Here is a 17,970-nt window from a genome sequence, read left to right as displayed (position 1 = left end):
TCCTGCCGCAGAGAGCGCGTCTGGGAGAAGCTGCACGCTGACGTTTGCCACAGAGGTTTCACACGTACCAGGTACGTTTTACATGGCCTCTTCCACAAGGCTACCCAAGCAGTTTTCACCTCACTTCTGTTGTACGTGCTGCCGAGCTCGCCCCCCCCCAGCCCGCCTTACCTCAGACAGCGAGAAAAAGCAGCGCAGCTTTCACAGACACTTCAGCTGGGACCACAAGTCCCTCTGCTCAGCTGGGGCTCCCTATGAAGAAGTCAGCGCAGTTAAAAGAGAAACGAGACCAAAATGGAGTTCCAGGGAGCTTTTATTGAGTTTAATCAACAAAATCAGGATTTTACCATTCATCTTTTTTGCACTGGGAACTCATGAAGCTTTTCATAAGCCAGTGCTGCAACAGACACCGCCAGAGAAAACACACTCAACAAAACCTGCACTCCGCTGGACAGTTTGCCAATTACTGTTTTAACAGAAAGCCAATTTTCCCCTCCCTCCCCTGAATGTTTTCGAGGACTAGTCCATGTTGTTTGCTGGTTAACAGTGAAAATATCAACCTCTTGACCAGGGACCAGTGGATTATAATATTCCACCTGAATTGCAAGTAATTTTTCTTGAAATAAAAGTTCCAGTTTCTTTCAATAAAGGGAACAGTGACTCTTTTCTCCTCCTGACACCCCTTCCCCATAATTATTGGTTAAAATACAGCAAGGCTGTATCTTAATAAACCCATCCCTCCCCCCACCCCTCCTTACCCTTCCCTGTCTACCGCAGAATTTAACAACGCTTCCACACGGGGACATGTCAGCAACACGACCATGAACTGAGCAAACCCCACAGGACAATCTGCCAAAGCCGCGTTTTGCAGACTAGACGCTCTTTGGTCCAGAGACCCGGTTTATCATCAACTGCGATTCACGAGAGCTGGACCAGAAGATCACGGCAATCGCAGAACTGCCTGCGCAGGCTGTTGTTGCCCACACTAAAGCCACAACGCCACAGCTCCTGGGAACAAAGCTCTGCCCTCAGAAAGCAACAGCTGCTCGACCCCAGTGGCACAAGGAGTCCAGCACCAGCACAAGAACCAGTGCAGCAGCAGCTCAGGAGATGTGACACAGCATCTCTGTATGCCCTACAACAGAAACTGAGGCAGGACAGCCGTCTGCTCAGGTTTGCGTCTTATTAATCATTTGAGGAAAAAAAAAGTGTGTGAAGCATTATTAAATCCTTGGAGCAGACACCCACCCCCATCCCAAGTAAAAAATAAAGAACAAAAGATCAGAATGAGATGATTTGATACCAACATGTACACAACATGAATTCATGTTGAGCTTCCCTGTTCTTATCCACAAAAAAAGTCAGAGGGCAAAGGAAAGATGCTCCCATCTCATTCTGGAAATCGAAACGTGTATTTGAGACCAACCCACCCCCCTCCCTTTGGGAAAACCCTCCAGCAACTGCAGAGCCCTCCAGACACAGACCAGCCTGCAGCTTCCCTCACGTAAGCTGGCTGAAGGTTCACGTCACCCTCTTCACAGCCACCTCACGCAGCTGTGAAGCTCCGTTTCATCACAGTGACACTTCGAGGCTTCCAAGGGACAGAGTGCAGAATACACCAGATTCTCACTCGCGTCGTCTGTGTCAGAGGAAGAATCTGACCCAGGGCTCACCACTGGGGGCTCCAAGTAACGTGTAAATGTAAAGGCTGGTGCGTGACCAGCAAAAACAGGAGCTCGCGAGGCACCTCAGGAAGCCAAGATTTATACACAGGCCTCACTCCTGGGCGGGGGGGTGGGGAAAAAAGCGCCACTAGGATTACCCTAGTCCTTTGGAGCATCTTTCCATTTGCAAGATCGCATCTGTTACAAAATAGCCTATTAGCACCAAAAATAGGCTGCTTCTTCCTCAACAAGAAGCCACCTAAAATGGTGCCCCCGATAGCTCAGGTAAGTGCCAATCCTCAATTCGAGGCCAAGGTCAAAGTAATACTTTCAGAAGTTCTGTGCTTCAAGAGGGATCACAGATGCATGGCACCAGGCTAACCTACCACAAATCCACACAGAGCACACGTCTGACCCGACACTGCTGTCCTGTTCTTGTTACGCGTGTGCGCCCTGGGACGATACAAAACTTATTTACATTTTTCCTGTCTTTGTTGCACTGAAATGATCCCTCTTCTGTCTCTCTGGAAAATCATAAGCTGGCTGCAGTACAAGAGCAAGATTTTACTTTTGGTCAAAGTTACCACCCACAAACTCCCACCCCCAACCCCAAAAAGCACCCCAAAATTGTTTACATGTAGTACCTGCCAGTCAAATGTAAGCTGTGTGGCTCACAGTGTCTGTGACCAAGCTCTTGAGTTTGTATCTAGTGCAGCATTTGCTACAATTACGGAGTCACTGCTGACAAAAAGAAAAAAAATCCCAAACACAAAAACCTTTCCATCTTGTAAAGCTGTTGTCAGGAGGCACCTGGCTGCTATTTATGATCCTCAAGGAAATGGATAGGTAAGTCCACCTTGTAGTTCCAAACAATTTTACTCGAAATTAAAAGAAAGAAACAGGGTCAAAATGGGAAGAAATTAGGACAATTAATTCCTGCCTCAAAAGTAAGCAAGCGTGGTGTGAGTGCAGCATCTGTATACACAATAAACGACCAAGCAAAAGGGACTGCGTTCATCCAGGTGCCTCCTGACAGTGTTGGTGAACAGGCTAAAAGGGAATTTAAAAAGAGTACGGTTTTGATTTGTCTCACTCCTTTTGCCTGTAGATCAGGCCAAACATCAAGCATGGTGGGAGGGGCACAATTTAAAGCAACACTACTTGACCAGAAAGCACTTTTCAGCAATATACAATGCAAAACGACAGACAGCAGTTCATGCCAAAATGGAGAAGATGGCAAGCAGCCTTCTGCAGCTTCTGACATCACGAGGGGTTTGCCCTCACCTGCTCCCACGTCTGTGTAGAGGCTGCTCTGGGCAGAAAATGCACAATGCAGCAGGAAGTGAATCAATCCCATAAAGCTCCAGAACTGTCAGTTTATGCATGTAAATTGGTTTTCTATGGTTCCTTTAAATCCAAAATTCACGCCTTATGCATATACTGCGCAGCAACACCGAGACCTGCTGGATTTCCCTCACGCCATGGTGGAACACAAGCCACGGCCCCTTCAGAGCTTGTACAGTTCCTCAGGTTTCTAAGGGGGAAACTGAAGGGCATCTCCCAACAGGTTGAGCTACAGACTGTGGGGCCCGGCAGCCTCACGAGTGACCTCTTCCATGTGAGCGGCACAGGACAACGTTGCTAGCACCAGAGCAAACCCACCCTGACAAGGGACGCCTGTAGAGGCCTGTTCTCCGCGGAGGTCAGAGCACTTCTCATCGGTTAGTGTTGCAGAAAACTGAGCCCCTCTCATCTTTAGCTGCTCCCATAATCAGTCTAATCCCTTTAACCTCAGCAACCTTCATCACAAAAGAAAAAGTTATATATGAACCCAAACAGAAAAACAAAAAAAAAAAATATTTACAAAGTTTGTACAATATACACATCTGATTTTCTATGGGACACACTGCACCAGAGGAAAGAGGGCCATGGCTCTGAAACAAGTCTACGTATCAAGTGCTGTAACTACGGATGGAGACTTATGGAAACCAGTCTTTAGTGTTCTGCTAGAGCAAAGGGCTTTTCTTATGGCTCCTGCAAAGGACGACAGGCTACTCTTTCCTTCTGGAGCTATGATGCTGCACCTAACCAGCCCAGATTTTAAGTTGGTTTTGTTTTAAATACACGTATTTACAGTGTGGGTGAACTGCAGATGCATATCAACTCCTCCAATTAAAAAAAGAAAAAAGTTGAAGAAATAAGTAGTATTACCAATATGGTTCACCTCCCAGCCCTGGGCTTGAGTACTTGGGGAGGAGGAGAGGGGGAAGAGAGGGGAACTTTGACCTGAAACCAAAAACAGCGGTTGATTCCTTGGGCTGTCGGAAAGGTGATATTCTGAATGGTCTCATAGCATAAGGCACTTTGCACGAATAAGTAACAAGCTCTTGAGCTTAAAAACAGATGAGTAACCAGGGAGAAGTTGAAATGCACTCAGTCGACGGTTGAAGAGTTTGAAATAGCAGACAAGCCTGTGTTCACCAAGATTCTTCTCTTTTCAGGGTTTCTCTTCTTCCCTTGCTGCCCCTCCCACCCAAAGAGAAAAAAAAATTAAAACCAGCAGTTAGTGCAACTAATGTTCAATCAGCACACAGTGCAAACAAGTGGAAAAACAAAAAGACATTCCTCCTTTTATCTTCTTTCTTCCTTGCTGCCAAATTTAAAAAGAAAAAAAGGCCGAGCTCTTTAGTCTTCATAGTTCCGAAACGAAAAGACGAAGAAAAACCCAGAAAGAGAAGGGTATCCCCAAAGAAACGATGTGTCACAGATCCGGATCAAAGGGCTTCACCTTCTGGCATGTGTAATCAAAGCCTAAAAAAGAAAAACAAAAACACAACCGCAACACCCACAGTTAAACCAATTTTATGCAAAACCAGAATGTAAGTAATGAATCACACTGACTACGTAGCAGCTCTGGAAAAGCGAAGGGCATTTGGAACAGCTCAACCTCAACCACAGCTTCACAGAAGGAGGCGCTGCTACCATCCTACTATACCTATGGAGTAGGACTACCTGCCGGTTCCTTGTCCTCTGGGAAGCGGCAAACAGCTCTCAGGCAAGACCAGAGCATCCCCCTCACAGAAGCCACCCACAAGCCTTGGTTCCAACTTAATCACTTGTTGTGGTTTTTGGGTTTTTGTTTTTGGGGGTTTGTTTTGGTTTTTGTTTGTTTGGGTTTGTTTTGTTTGGGTTTTTTTTCTTGATTTATCTATAAAACATGGAGAAAGTTCAGCCAGAGCCTGCAGGTCAGCCTGGCGTGACCGAATAGAGCTATCCTTGAACGATTTCGAAGAAGGAACATCAGTTCATTTTAAACTTTTCGTTACCTGAGCAAAATTCCAGCAGCTTCATTGGAAGTCCCTTTCCAATGCATGATCTCCGAGATGAGTACACACAAGAATGACTTCCAACCCAAACTGTACAGTGCCTGATCTTGCACAATATAGCATCTTAACTAAAGCCAGATCAAACACCACCCTGGGTCAGAAAAGACGCACTCACTAGCCGCCGACAACAAAACCTCATTTTCTCTGAAAGCTCCATAGACGACCTCAAGCGGCAGCAAAAACAAATTACAGCTTTATTACCTACTTTGTTTACTTGCAAGAGTTCTGTGAGCCAAAGGATGCCACAGATGCAGCAGCTTTAGCCTGGACCTGTTCCATTTAACTGGTGAAGGGCTTAGGCCCTTCTCTGGGTTCTCTGCCCCCAGAGCAACCCATTTTCTGTCCTTGCCTTTTTGAGAACAGCCTTTCTCTCTGCCCCTCATCCTAGTAGCAATCCTAGCCTCTCCCCACTCCCTCTTTTACCCCATTTTTGGTCTCCTTCGCATACGGTCAGCATTTCAATTAAAACAACTATCCTCCCCTCCCAGCTTCCGGACGTGTGCAGAATTCCTTGCCCTGACAGTATTTCAAACCCTTGTTTTCACATTCAGAGCCTTTCAGCACACCAGTTTCCCTCTTCCCCTGCAGTAACACACACACGTCATCTCTCCTCACATCCAACACAACTTATCCATTCAGAAAGGCATTTATGTACGCACATGTTTACTGTTTCTCATCTTCTACAGGTTCACTGTGGTATTCTGCCACATACAGGCTCTTGTCAATGTTGCTCGGTATGGGTTTAATTTCAGTTCCCAGCTGCTCCTCAATACTTTTCAGGTTGAATCGATCATCATAGGTGATCAAGTTGATGGCCAGGCCAAGATGACCAAAGCGACCTAGGAAAAAAACAAACAAACAAACAACACTGAACTAGAGTAATAGAGGGCTCCTGGGGTTAAAGCAAAATATGCATTTATCTTTTTTTTTTTTCTCTCCCTCATTCAGCTGTTCACGCCAGTTTCAAGACAACAGCCCTTTATTCAGATATTTGTCAGGACAGCCATTGAGATGATAGCCAAAAATAAATTCGTTGGAAAAATCAAAACTACCTACAATTATTCTCAGATACAGCAATAAAAACCATAAGCCAATTCAATCCTAAGAAAGAGAGTCCTCATCAAAACTGCCCCTAAAAGGTGTTTTTCCTCTCACCTGATCTGCCAATACGATGGAGATAAGTCTCTGCCAGCTTTGGGAAATCAAAGTTTATCACCACATTCACAGCTTGGATATCAATACCTCGGGTAAACAGATCTGAAAAAGATTCCAGAAAGTTAATTTAAATGAGATCAAATGCTGGCAGTATTTAGGGTGGAAAGATTCATAATGATTAACACTGGCTTGCACTAGTTTTCAGATACTAGCTTCCCTTGCATTAGAAGACAGTTTACAGTTTGTCACAGAAGACAAGACCTGCTGCCTAAAGGAGTCCTCCATCCTGCTACGTGCAGGCTTGACAAAGACATCTTAACAAACGTATAGTTTGGCTTTAGTGATCCATCACACCCGGGCTAATGGCTAATCCACTTTCTATTGCAGCCTTTAGAAAAACAGGAAAACGTGCAGGAACTCTTACCAGTGCAAACAAGATTGCGGCATAAGCCATTTCGGAAATCGTGGAATACACGGTTGCGGTGCTCCTGGAAATAGATACATATAAACAAAGTGGTGGGTTTTGTTGTTGTTGGGTTTTTTTGTTTTGTTAAAGGAAAAAAAAAAACCAAAACAAAACACACACACAAAAAATCCAAAACCACAAAACACAAAAAACAAACCCCAAAAACGAAACTAGCTATGAGTTTCAGCTATATTCAAGTTACAAAACAGCTGAGTCAAACTAAGATGCTACAACACATTTTTTAGCACTTCTTACCCATATACTCTAAAGAACTTAACAGAGGGGCCCCAGTATCACTTTTAGACACTTAACTGTGTTTTAAAGACTCCCACAGTTGCATCAAAGCCACCTCAGAACAGGAGTACCTTAAGTTAAAGTTACACTAAATGTGCACCCAGAAGTTAAGCTGACGGCAGACTGTTATTAAAAGGAATGGCACCAAGCTAATGAAGCTGCCACTAGCCCTCCTCTTCCCCAATCAGACGCATCGCATATCGATTTCTGCAAGCAGTGAACACAGGCACCAGCATATGTGCAACTGCAAGAAAGCAGGTAGGACTGTGTTTCGTGACACACAGTTCCTGATATTTTGACTATCGTCTTCTGCCAGTCCTCTGCCAAATCCAATGCATGTTTTATTCATTCCCTTAAAAATCTAAGCTGGCAGGAACTTCTTTTTCCAGTATGGAGTATTTTTCACTATCAATTCAGAATTGGGGGTGGGATGAGTCAATTGTCTGTGAAGACTCTCATAAACAAGTCAATTTGGGGCATACAGAGATTAAGTAGTATCACTGTTAAGGAATGAAATTAACAGTGGGAATGAACAAGCTGAAGGTTTCCGCATAAACGCACGTGCATTTTGCCACAAAGGTCATCTGTGGACTGATCAAAAGCATACAAAAAATCAGACTTCAAGGAAAACCCTTAGCCTATCTCTCCATTTTCAATACTGACACCACTTCTGTCTCTGCTTAATTACCGGTCTGCATATGGCCCAGCAAACACTGGCATTACCTGTGAGTTCCACAAAGAGCAAGCTAGGTTTCCTCTAAAGCTTTCATTTTATTTTTTCCTAGCTTACATATAAAGTGAAAAAAACATTTCCAAGTACTACTGTTTTATATGCCTCACTTCAACCTTCTAATAACACCTTTTAGTGCACTGGCTGAAAACAAGGAAGTTATGCTAAGAAGCTCAAGGACACGTGAGCTAACGTACAATTAACCAAAACTTCTGCGCTGGCAAAGCCACGCTGGCATTTTTCATCATCTACACCAAGGCCACAGGGGCTCAGTCACCACACATCAGTTGCAGCTTTCGCCAAGGGGCTGGATCAAAGCCACCTCTCACATACCAACTGACCACCTGCAATGAACAGTCTGGGAAGAGGTTAAAGGGTACACGGCTGAAGTCTAAATGCAAACTGAGAGCAAAGCAATACATGTTTCAGTTTTCAAAGAACATGCAAATTTAAAGCAAACACAAGACTTAATTCAACTAGACAGTAAAGCCTGGGGTGGTGTGAAATAGAGCATTGTTAACTTCATACTCACCTGCCTCATTTTAGCATGGATATAGAAGCAGGAGTAGCCCAGCTGGGAGATCTTTTTGGCTAGCAATTCAACCCGTTGAGAGGAGTTGCAGAAAATGATCGACTGGTTAATCTGGAGCTGAATATATACGTAGTGTGCTCAGTAAACGCAGCATTTGACTAACAAATAAACCAAGACCTAAGTCCTTCCAGAAAGAAAGCAAAGCAGGTGTGCTGCTGGTAACTTACAGAGTGTTATGTTTTGGTACAAGGGGGTTAAATATCAAGATTCTATAACACAAAGGTGCAGTACAAGCAGCACACATTTCTAGCTTCAGCTTATATCACAAGATTAGCAAATTTTGTCAAGAAAAAAAGTTTCCTTAAGCTCTCTTAGCCACCCTCAGTCTTATTCTTGGTTTCAAAAGGAAAAAAAGCTTCCACATGTTCTTGAACCAGCCCTGCTGCTTACCCTGGAAAACAGCGTATTGAGGCAGTGTACTTTCTGACGCTCAGTTACATAAGCATAGTACTGGGTAACTCCCTTCAAGGTCAGCTCCTCCATCAGATTAATCTCATAAGGTTTCTGCAAATGGGAATTCTGAAAAATAAAAGTAAGGATAAAGCAGGCATATCTACACATAAAACGACAGAAGTACTTCCCACCCTCTGGCACACTGAACTTCCTCCACGGCAAGGATGCATTACCCAGCCACTCACTCTTCATGCTACACACAAAACAGACAGGGTGGGTAAAATTTCAAAGGGTTCCTTATAAATCCAACATGACCAAGCAGGCCAAACACAAATACCCTCTGGAAGCAAAACAGCGCAGACAGCACGTAATTAATGTACAAAGTGGAAAACAGTACCTTACAGGCAAGACCTGTGCATACCTAGCTTTGTCAAAATGCTATGTCAGGTCAAAAATTATTTTCAAACTTCTGCCTCAGGCTGGTATAGGTTAAATCAGTGAAGTCTGGATGCATTAAAAAAAGCACTAACAGCTATGTGCCACTCATTCACACACTGCACATGGAACTTCACCGTCATATGTATATGAACAGATCTGCACTCACCATGAACTTCTGCACACTCAAAGGGAAAGTGGCTGAGTAAAGCAAGATCTGTCTGTTTTTAGGCAGCGTCAGAATAATGTCCTCCATTATTTGAACAAAATCTTGAGACAGTAACTTATCTGCCTGTAACAACAGGAGTAATAAAGAGTAAGTTTAAGTGGGCAAGCTTTCAGAAGATGTGTGGTTTAGCTGCTGGAGACTGGATTCATCAGCAAAAGGAACTTTATCCTCTCCAGGTTTCCAGCACTTTGATTTAAATGGAATCAAAGGAATGTTTGATTTGAGGCTGTGCATAATGAGGAGACTCGCTGAGACATACAACTGCTTTAACTTAGTGTTAAAATCCCAAAATGTTTAACATGAGCAACTTGCCTCATCCAATACTATCATCTGGACGTGCTCAACTTTTGCTACTCCTTTCTTGATGAGATCGAGAATTCTCCCAGGGGTAGCTATCACCACATGCACTGTAAGGTTAAAAGAGAAAAAAAAATGGTTAAGGCAACTAAAACAATGTTTCCATCAGTCCTGACCATGTTTCATACGAACAGTCAGAGAATGATGATGGCATATAAACAGTGAACAAGGCATACTGCAGTCTGTTCTGTAACAGGCAAAGAATAATAATGAGCAGAAATCCCACGGCCACGAACAAACAGCAACTACAGTGTAGCAAAAGGGCTCCAACCTGTATCATCAAGCCTCATTATGTCATCTCGCAAATTGGTTCCTCCTGTTGTTGCCATCACTTTGGCACCTCCCATGTGTTTGCTGACTTGGATACAGATTTGACTGACCTGCAGGGCTAGTTCACGGGTGGGAACAATCACCATTGCTGAAAGGTAAAAGCATCAGTGTGAGTTACTAGTAACACACTGTCTCTTAAATACTAAGAAACTTCACAAAAGCTATACTTTTATGGTTTTGGAGTTCCACTCCGAGTATTCTGATCCAGATTTAGAAACTGCTTACGACAAGGTAAATTCCATGCAAGGGCTTTCCATCCCCTGATGTTCCCTCTGCATGAGTCCTGAAGACAGCACGCTTGCTTATTATCCAAATCCATTTGCCAGGGCAAGACAGCAAAATCTATAAGATGTCTTCCACTTCAAGCTTTTGAAAGTGACCGAGGACCTTTTGAAACTCCACCTCCCCTCACCACTCCCCGTTAACTTGCTTTGAAAGTACGAGCAGATACCCTACGCTGCTCAATGTCATTAACCAGTTTCAGATTCAGGTCTGCTACGTAGCGACTCATACCGTTACCTAGATGCAGGTAAGTGAGATTCATCTCAACTGACCTTGTATATTGTCCTTCTTTAAGTCTAGCCGTTCAAGTAAAGGAATGAGGTAGGCTCCACTCTTGCCTGTTCCATTTTTCGCTCTAGCCAAGATATCCCTACCAGATAAAGCAATGGGGATGCTCTCCTCCTGAAACACAGCAACAGACAGCGCGTGAGCAATCACAAGTCATGCTCGCTAAAGCAGCCAGCCAAATTTAACTCTCCACACCAACAGTATCACATAAAATCTAATTGTTTCATGTACAGAATAGCTTGCAAGCAGGCAAATTACCTAAAAGCCATAGCTTTCTCATGCCTTAAGGGGATAAAGTGGCAGAACTGTGTCAAGGATAATCCTCCAAAGAGCAATTAAAACAGAGTTCAACCTTCCCCCCCACCAGCCCCCCCAAGTTTACACATCAACAGTTCTTAATGGAGCAAGCCGTAAAAGCAAATGGAGGCACAGAAAAATAGACTTGCTAACATATTAATCTCTCTCCCATAATCTCTGTTATGCTCCTTCCAGATGCTTATGATAAAAAAAACAAGACTCTGTGATAAAGCCATAATTATCTTTGCAACAACTAAAGGTATGCAGCCTATGTAAGTCAGTTTTCCGGAAAATTTACACAACCACCCTGTTCTCACTGGGACTGCTTATGTGAGGGCTGCTAGTAACAGGAACACACTAATGCCTCTGCAGTGAAAAGGAAAATCCAAGTTGCTTTTTCTGAAGTGTCAGTCCCACTCCAAAGCCACCCATAGTACGACTCAGTGATTTAGCTGGGTGTTAGAAATTTACACCTTCCCCAAAGGGCCATTGAGTTTTACCGTGCACAACCCCAGCCTTCCTAAATTATGATGCATCTGACACTTAAGCATTAATAAGAATTTCAGTAAAGTTATAAAAATTAAACATTGCTTGTGAGCAGTTTGTAAACAACCTGAATAGGAGATGGTTTTTCCCAGCCCATTTCAAAAATTCCCATCAGCAACTCCCGTTTCAAACAGTAATCTTCAAACTCGTTTCCTTTTGTGGAGGTCACGTCCTGAACAATCAGAAAAAAAGCACATACGTAAGATAAGGTCACACAACCTCCAGCTGTAGATTGGTCTGACTTCATGAGTTTCCCTCTGCAGGAAGACCACAAAGTGCATTCCATTCCTGTACAGGAGTTCCCACTAAACTGTGCAATGCTAAACATCAGCTTTCTCACAACCAAATACAGTACTGTGAACATACGCTGACGTCTTTCCATCTGCTGTGCAAGAGACACTGACAATCAGTCCCATGCTGTAACACTAATGAAATAAGAAACCCACAGTAAAGTCCATTCTCAAACTTGCCAAGAGAAGCATCTCTCCCGAACAGTTGTAGAACAAATCAGTTCTTCATTTGAAACAGCAAGAGCTGAACTGCTTCTGAATCTTTGCTTAGGACAAATACTTTGTCACTGAAGATTCTCACACATCTTTTATTTAATATTTGACAATTCAACCATCCTTACCGAAGTTTTGATTCTCAAATCCTTTGGAGGGAGTTTTAAAGTCTTCTTCCAGTCATCACCAGGTCTATAGCAAAAATAAAATTATTTTTTTTTTTTTTTAAAAGGCTGAATAATTTCATTTTGCATGTTATTTTCTTCAGTACAGCGACAAACACATAAAATATTAACCTCCAGAAAGCTTAAAGCACCTACACATATGAGCTCAAGTCTTCTCTGAGCTATGCAGCATGCAACAGGCAGGAAACAGTAAACAGAGAAAATGAGCAGTCTGCCAAGCACACAGACAATTTGTAAAATCTTCATCCAGTCATTATTCAAGTCCCATTTCTAGAGCACTGAATCAATCCAGCAGAACAGAGATTTAAAACTGAACACTGACTTAGTGGCCATAATAAATCCACATGAGAATATTTCATCATTTGAAAAAAAAAAAAATAAATAAAAATTCTTGCCCAGGGAATATCCATTCTTAACCCATGAGTAATGTGAGAAGCCAAAAAACAGTTCTGGGGAGAAAATTAAGTCAGCACACATTCCACTTGTTGATCAAATGTTCTCTTTTGCTCTCAGTGAGATTTAGACACCCATCCTCTCTCAAAAGCCACTGTACAGAGAGGAGCAAGTCCTTCTCTTCGCCCATCCCAGGAAGTTACAAGTGAATGTTGATAAGTTTAACTCATCAGTTTAATTCAGAGTAACCCATTTTCAAAAGAGATAAAGATAAATTTTTTTAAAGGGAAACAAGTTAGACAAACTTTAAGAACTAGGGTATTCCATTATGCACCCTCTGACAACAGCTAACATTTATTTTGTTACTTGGTAATTCGTGAAGGAAAAGTGAATGTTTTTCAGGGGAAGAAAGAGACACAGGTAGGAAAAACAAACAAACAAGCAAAAACCACAACAACAAACCACACCACAACAACACCACAATACCGTTTCATCCAAGTCTTTTACATCTTTCAGAACTTCCATTCACCACATTCAGGTATTATTAGCACACTTCCAAAACCAGTTTGATGGTAGGAGGGTATCAGAGTGGTACCATATTATCTTGACTCATGTTTTGAAGAGTTAAAGCAAAAGCATTACACCAAGGAGAGTAAGCGCTACTATTTCAGATCAATGACAAAAGATAACCAACTTTGTAATATTCCTCACCATGAAAAAGGACTGCAACAAACAACTGAAAAGAACACACAACTAGACTGAGCCTAGGTGGCATTTCCTCCTCTGTCTTAAATTTCAGTTCAGTTCCTTGCCGCTCCCCAACTTCCCTCTCATACCGTTCACAACAAGCAAAGAAAACAGGATGCTACTGCTGCTCAGGAGGCTACCTCTGACCAGCGACTACATGTTCTGAAAAGGAAAGCGTCACATTTGATTTTCACAACAAACACATTGCAAAGAGCACTGACAGAGAGGAGCTCGTACATGGACATACAGCTTTGTCTAATGCCCACCACAGGACAATTCTAACCACCAACATCATAAAACGACAGAGGAAAAACTTTTTCAACATAGGAACAACACTTCCCCATATATCACTTCTAAACACGACTTTTGCAGCAGCCAGAACCAGCACTTACTTGAGAGCGGTGGTCATACTCTGTGCTTGCTGTTGAGTGCCATTATTGATTGTGTTGGCGTTTTTCAGCTGGTTCATCTGTTGCTGAGTCTGTGTGCCTCCACCTCCTGGGCCCCCGCTGGGTTTTACAGGGCCTCTCAACTGCCCATTCTGACTGGATAGACCCATTATAACAGGGTTCTCTGTTCTGGCCGTGCTCATGTTTTTAAAGATGTCTTTTTAGACTTCAAAACTTTGAAAGTCAGTACAGAAACTGTAATAACAGTTTATTAGACTCTCCAAAACGAAGAGATAAATAAGTCTTGCTCAATATATGAGTCCTTTATTGCAATGCAGGCAAGCACCTGTAAGTCACTCAAAAGTAAAGTAGTAACTTGCTCTGATGCACTGTGGATCAACTTTTTTTTTTTTTAAAAAAAAGCCCTCTAACAAAGTTGAGTTATATCAGAATTCACTTGCTTCAATCTGAAAGAGAAGCAGATGATAACAATTAGCATGCGGATTTTTCTCTACATAAAATCACATCAGTTTACCTTTGTCTTTTAAGAATCACTTCTTCTTAGGCAGCATGCAACAACAGTATTTGCTTTTCTGTTTTCTCAGTGATAATTATCACGACAAGCATCAAACCTTTTCCCTCTTTCTATATATCTGTGCCCACCACCCTCAGTAACCCAAGATAATTTTCTAAACAGCTATATGCTTGAGAACTATTACCTGCCCCCCCATCAAAGTAAGCAAGAATGGTATCAATTGCTTTGCCAATACTTGACGTTCCCCCAGTTCTGGGACACAGGAAAGCCACCCTCAAATGCTGAGCAACAACGTTATGCACAAGTTTGTGACAGGAAGCAAGATCACAATATGAAGTGGACGTTCCAGTTAGAGCTAACAAATCCCTTAAGTTACTCTGCCGTTTTCACTTTGAAAGGGAAACAGAAATTATATTATCTTTTTACATTTAAAAACAACAACAACAAAAAACACAACCAAAAAAAGCAGCTTACCCTCCTCCAACCCAAAAAGTTATTCAACCAGCCTACTCAAACTTTTAAACTGGGTATTGATTTGACGCCATTTGGAACAGTGAAACTAACAACACCGGCAAGCTGAACTGACAGTAGCTTCCTGTTTTGTTAAGCTTAAGTAACCGAACCGGTAAGTAATATACATTTACACTAGATATCTGGCTTCCTGCTTATGTGTTCCATGTGACGTTACCTTCCAGCTGTCAGTAACAACTCACCTTGTGCTTTAAAAGGTAACACTCAGTACACATGACTTAATATTAACACCGTATTTAACAGAAAGGTTGGCAAAACTGTAAAGCAATAAAGTCTTGCACCTTACATACTGAAAGTAAGCATGGCCCAGAGCTGAAAACCTCCTAGCAATGGTATTAGGGAACCAAGACATTGCTAGTCCAAAACTTTTCAGCAGCAACAAAAAGCAGGCTCACCTCTACAACTTCTCGCCATAACATGTCTGTACCTTGGGAAAACGCAAAGGAAAAACCAGCAGACTACCGCTTCCTAACTTCAGCATCCACAGAAAGAAGGTGCGTTGCCCCAGTGAATAAAAGGCGCATTCAAGACCATTTCGAGAGGATAGAAAAGGAATTCAGACTCCTCCCGGCTGTTTCCAAGCGTGCCGACTCCAGCCTCACAGCAAAACTTTAAACTCTGCAGAACTAGGATTTTTCTCCCTGGCTGGACGCGCTGTCCCACGAGAGATTTCTCCTGCTCGATAACTTCGTAAAAACCGGACGAGTCACAGAAGTACCCAGGGCCACCCGAAAGACCCGGACACCAACCCCGAGGTGTTTTCCGAAACTGCAGGAGATGGAACCTCTCAGGCCCGCGCTCGTCACCGCCCTTTGAAAGGGCAGAGATCAAAGCGGAACGCACAGCCTCACCGAAACCAGCAACCCTCCCGGTTCTGAGACTAGAGGCTCCAGCACTTCGCCAGCCGGCGGTCGGAGGGGAAAACGGTCCCCGCACCGCGACTCCGCGTCCGAGCGCCGCCCACGCGGGCAGGCGGGCTGGGGGTCCGGTCCCTTCCGCCGCGGAGCGATCCCCGCAGCCCGGCACGCAGCGGCCCCCACCGGGCTCATTGTTCCCGGTGAGCCCGGGACGCGCTGCGACGCCGCCCCCGCCGCGGCAGGGAGCGGCGCGGCCTCCGGGCCCCGCGGCGGCGCCGGCACCGCCCGCGGAACGCAGCTGCGCCACACCGGCACCTCCCGCCCGCGAACAATGGAGCGGCCCCCGCCCGCCGCCCCGGCCGGCGGCCAGCGCCGCCGCGGCCCCGCCCCGCGCGCCGGCCCCGCGGCCCCGCCGGTCCCGGCCGGCCCGGCCGCCCCCGCCCCGCTCGCGGCTCCTCGGCGCCGCCAGGCCCCACTCAGGCCTCGCCGCTCCCGCCGCAGGCCGCGAAGCCCCGCCAGGCGGCAGCGGCCCCCCCCGCCGCGCCCCGCGGGCCCGCGCCCGCCCCAGCACCCCGGCCCGTCCTCACCGCCACCAGCTGCGCTCGCCCCTCGCCCGGGTATAAAATCCTCTGGCTCCCCCTTGGTGCCTTGTTATGGCGACTCGACGCTCCAAGATGGCGGCTTCCTCCTTCCTCCCGTGCACCCTCCCCCTCCCGGCAAGGCAGGCCGGCCCCGCCCCTTACGCACGTACGTGCTCACGCACGGCGCGCGCCGCGTTCCCCAGGCCACGTGACTGTGCGCGCGCCGCTGGCCGGGGCGGGGCCTCACGGGTTGTGGGCGGGGCCTCGGGGCGGGCGGGAGCGTGCCGCCGCGGGCGCGGTTCTGGCCGTGCGCGGGGAGCAGCGGGGGCGCGCGGGGGCGCGCGGGGACACGCGGGGACACGCGGGGACACGCGGGGACGGAGGCGGACGCCGCCGCGCTGGGCGCTCGGTCGCTCGGAGCTCGTAATAAAGACAACAAGAACAGCGCTGTTGCGAGTGAGCGCGGCTCCTTGCGCAGCCGTTGGCACGCAGCAAACACGGACGGAACAGTAAAACACTGGCCCGTGGCGGCAGGAGCCGTTGCCACCTGCGGGACAGACTGGAAATCGTCGTTTTCTTTTTAGATCGCTGCCATCTAGCCGGGGATTTTGACAAATCAAGGCACAACAGGAATACAATCTGAAACACCAGCCTAAAAATAGTTCCAAACTGTCCTGCAGACAAATTTTTGTTCATGTCTTTTTCCCAAGATAGGCAGAAAAGGACAGGGAAGCCCATTTATTTCTGCTCACAGTGCGTTTTTCTCCTAGTTCCTCACCTCTACAGCTGATTCTAGGTCATTGGCTCCTACCCTCAACAGCACGAGGGACGCCCTGGGCCAGCCTCACGGTCCCCGCAGGTCTCATTGTCCGGCGCTGCTGAGCGGGGACCCGCGTTCCAGCTCCGCTCTGCGCCACCTTCGCAGGGAGATGCACAGGAAACTGCGCCCTGATCGAAAAGAACAAATGACAACAGAAATCAACAGATCAGTAAACAGGGCTGACATCCATAAGAGCGCAGGCAAAGCTTTAGTTATGGTAATAGCAAATAAGACGGCAAGTAAGGTAGGAGGGTTCAAGAGCCAGCAGCGATCAGGCTTTTCTCAAGCAGAGCTCAGACAGTGCGGTGTCAAACTGGTCACTAGACGTGCCTGTCAGGCACGTAGTTATACAGAATACAGCAACTTTATTGGCCAGCAGTGCCTTTTATCATCTTCTTGTAAAGCTGTTACTATCAGAATACCTTATACAAGTTAAGAAAGTGGTATGTTCCTGACAAGAACAGTTTTCCAGTGTGCGTGTGTACCTGCAGCTGAAAATCAGAGTTTGGCCAGGAATTCCCATGTATGGACACCAAAACATGCCTCAAATATTTATCATTTAATTTTGTGATTATTTTCTTCCATAGTCAGTTCCTTGGCTGCCTGTGAAGTGACGTGTTTTTCGTTTAAACTTCCTTTCTCCCCAGCTGCCTTTCTCCCATGCTCTTCTCTCTCACCGCCGTCCTCCCCACATTTCACGTTACAGAACACGCAGATCCCGCAGCTCATGCCTGTACAGCAGCAGCAGTTTTCTCAGTGTTTGCAAGTGAAATCATTGGTGTCTGTTGCTTTGGAGTGGCCCCCCCGAAGCTCTGTCATTCCCACGCCAAAAATGTCCGTTTCCACAAGCAGAAGAAATCGTGTTTTCACATCTTTATTGTGGGCAAGACAAGCGCTGCGGGAAGGTGACTAATCATGGGGCTTTGCCTGGATCTGGGGTGATTTCTAGTACAGGTTTTCCTGGGAACGGAGCTTCCCAATGTCT

General features: G+C 45.5%; 1 protein-coding gene across 4 annotated transcripts; it reads right to left on the bottom strand.

The window, feature by feature from the left end:
• Positions 1 to 2,279: 2,279 nt before the first annotated feature.
• On the bottom strand, positions 2,280 to 16,295 carry DDX6 (DEAD-box helicase 6). Of its 4 annotated transcripts, none has more exons than XM_080357955.1 (14): positions 16,172 to 16,295; positions 13,665 to 14,128; positions 12,076 to 12,139; positions 11,512 to 11,616; positions 10,586 to 10,715; positions 9,973 to 10,119; positions 9,653 to 9,751; positions 9,285 to 9,403; positions 8,678 to 8,806; positions 8,228 to 8,344; positions 6,630 to 6,693; positions 6,206 to 6,307; positions 5,710 to 5,889; positions 2,280 to 4,475 (listed from the first exon to the last, which is right to left on the bottom strand). In XM_080357955.1, exons 2-13 carry the CDS (start codon positions 13,862 to 13,864, stop codon positions 5,714 to 5,716), a joined length of 1,452 nt encoding a protein of 483 aa, XP_080214081.1. In that variant the 5' UTR covers positions 13,865 to 14,128; positions 16,172 to 16,295; the 3' UTR covers positions 2,280 to 4,475; positions 5,710 to 5,713. The 4 variants fall into 4 exon arrangements, with proteins under 4 accessions (XP_080214081.1, XP_080214082.1, XP_080214083.1 ...); XM_080357956.1 differs by lacking the exon at positions 16,172 to 16,295 and adding an exon at positions 15,123 to 15,541; XM_080357957.1 differs by lacking the exon at positions 16,172 to 16,295 and adding an exon at positions 15,155 to 15,541.
• Between the last annotated feature and the right edge of the window lie 1,675 nt (positions 16,296 to 17,970).

The sequence above is a fragment of the Nesoenas mayeri genome (assembly GCF_963082525.1).
Source record: "Nesoenas mayeri genome assembly, chromosome: 22".
In the NCBI taxonomy this organism is placed as follows: domain Eukaryota; kingdom Metazoa; phylum Chordata; class Aves; order Columbiformes; family Columbidae; genus Nesoenas; species Nesoenas mayeri.
This window is presented reverse-complemented; position numbering and strand designations above follow the sequence as displayed.